This window comes from Eurytemora carolleeae, unplaced genomic scaffold, assembly GCF_000591075.1.
Source record: "Eurytemora carolleeae unplaced genomic scaffold, Eaff_2.0 scaffold155, whole genome shotgun sequence".
In the NCBI taxonomy this organism is placed as follows: domain Eukaryota; kingdom Metazoa; phylum Arthropoda; class Copepoda; order Calanoida; family Temoridae; genus Eurytemora; species Eurytemora carolleeae.
In genome coordinates this window covers 171,642-173,629 of record NW_019396666.1, presented here as the reverse complement: position 1 = coordinate 173,629, position 1,988 = coordinate 171,642, and the positions used below count along the sequence as shown (strand labels likewise).

Below are 1,988 nucleotides of genomic sequence, written 5' to 3'. Positions count from 1 at the left end.
GAATGTTGGTGCATTATGAAATCTGTAATGACAAGTACAGTCGTTAAATATAACAAACTCGTTCATTAGGGACGAGGTTGCATACTGCCGATAATGTAGCACTTAGAGTGAATGGTATGACGCAAGCATATGTCGGTAACAGATGAAAGTTGTTTCGAGTATTGCGTTAGGTTAAATAAAGGAAACTGAGCCGGTAGGGGCGAGGTTGCGCACTGCCGATGATGCAGCACTTAGAGGGAATGCTATGGCGTACTCAAAGGGTGTTATAACATGAATAATTTGTAAGGATTATTGCGTTCGTTTAAACCTAGTAAACTCATCCAGAGAGGATGTCCTTGCAGGGAGTCAAAAGTTACTTTTTGTTTGTATTGACAGAACAGTAAATATGATACCGGATGTATGGATGTCGTGTTGGGGGCGATGGGGCGCATAGCTGATGAGGCAGCGCTAAGAGTAAGGCAATGATGTACCCGAATGTCGTCGTTACGTGAATTTCGCAACTAGGGCATGAATGCCACAATTTATTATGAACAAGTAAGGAGACATGTCACCGTCAATGGTTTCCGGCGCACAAAGCTTTCTATAGAAGGTGAATCTAGACTAAATTACCAGTATTGAGTTAACCTGAGAGCGTTGGCAATTATGGCGTACTTAGTGATTATCCAGAATCAAGATAAGTTTCCTAAGTTTGTGTACTGGATGAAGAATACAACCCACGCGTACTCTACGATTAAAGACATGGTCGAGGTGGGGAAAGAATACAAGTTTTCGGCTCCAAAAGTTAAGACTACTAGTTATGATGCCTTCATTAAGATTGCGGCACAAAATATGCTGACGTTACGAGTTATCAACCCAGGGCTCCGAACCCCCAAAGTCATGCTGGAGGTGAGCCAGGTGGCATTCGACCTAGCTACTAACGGAGTATTCAGCAAGGAGCTAATCGGACCGGAACTAGTTAAAAGATATGAGGAGCTCTTGAACGAGAAAGCGCTCCTTGAGTTGGGGGGTCGACGACCCACACCTTCCAGGTGCGATTTTGTATTCTTTCTAATTATTTTGTAATTCTGTTTTAATAACTGAGCATACTTAACTGTGGGTGCAAAGAATTAATTCTCTTAGGGCGTCAGATGCTACGGGTATGCTGGGAAGTGAAGGGTCGCTTAAACGATCATCCTCGGAGGACGACAATAGCGTTGCTAAGTCTGGAAAGTTTGATGATATCCTCATAGAAAGTATAGAAGATACAAGGTACTAATTAGAAGGGGATCTAAATTAACAAGAAAACTAGGTGATAATCCATCCGAATTTAGTGTTCTTATGGAAATATGTTTTGACATTGGGAGTAAATATAAGGTTATCACCTAATAGTAATACCCGGGAAAAATCTAGTATTTACGCTATTCAATGGTTTAACCGTGGATTATACTAATGCATTAAAACCAGGAATGACTATTTCAGTGTTATCGACGAACTTGATCGTTCATGTTTAACATATAAAATAAGAGGTATACCCAGGAAAAAACTGTTATTTACGCTATTCAAGGGTTTAACCGTGGATTATACTAATGCATTAAAACGATGAATGACTATTTCAGTGTTATCGACGAACTTGATCCAGCGACAGACGAAGAGGAACCCTTGAGCTCGCCTATGTTATCAGACGAATCGGTGGGGAAGATTGCGGGAAAGGTTAGCGAATTATCGGTTCCTTCGCTAAAACAGGCAATAGTAGAGGCATTAGATAGTGTCCGGAGACACGACATAAAAATCAATGAGAGTAGTGTGGATTCTCATAAGAAATTAGGAGAAAAAGTTAGAAAACTTATTTCCACTGTGGAACAAGGAAGGGCTGAATATAAAAGGAGCCATGATGAGCTGGTTAAAGTTATAAAAGACCTTTCCAATGCAAGGGCTGAGGATAAACGAAGCTTTGAGCTATTACAACGTAGGATTGAAGCTTTATCCCAAGCCCAAGAAGGAGAAGTAGT

General features: G+C 40.9%; 1 protein-coding gene across 1 annotated transcript; it reads left to right on the top strand.

The window, feature by feature from the left end:
- Window positions 1-1,492: 1,492 nt before the first annotated feature.
- LOC111707125 (uncharacterized) lies at window positions 1,493-1,988 on the top strand (the record flags this gene model as incomplete). Its single annotated transcript, XM_023480133.1, is given in 1 exon segment — window positions 1,493-1,988. A coding segment is annotated over 1 exon segment (410 nt), but the record flags the coding sequence as incomplete, so codon positions are not given.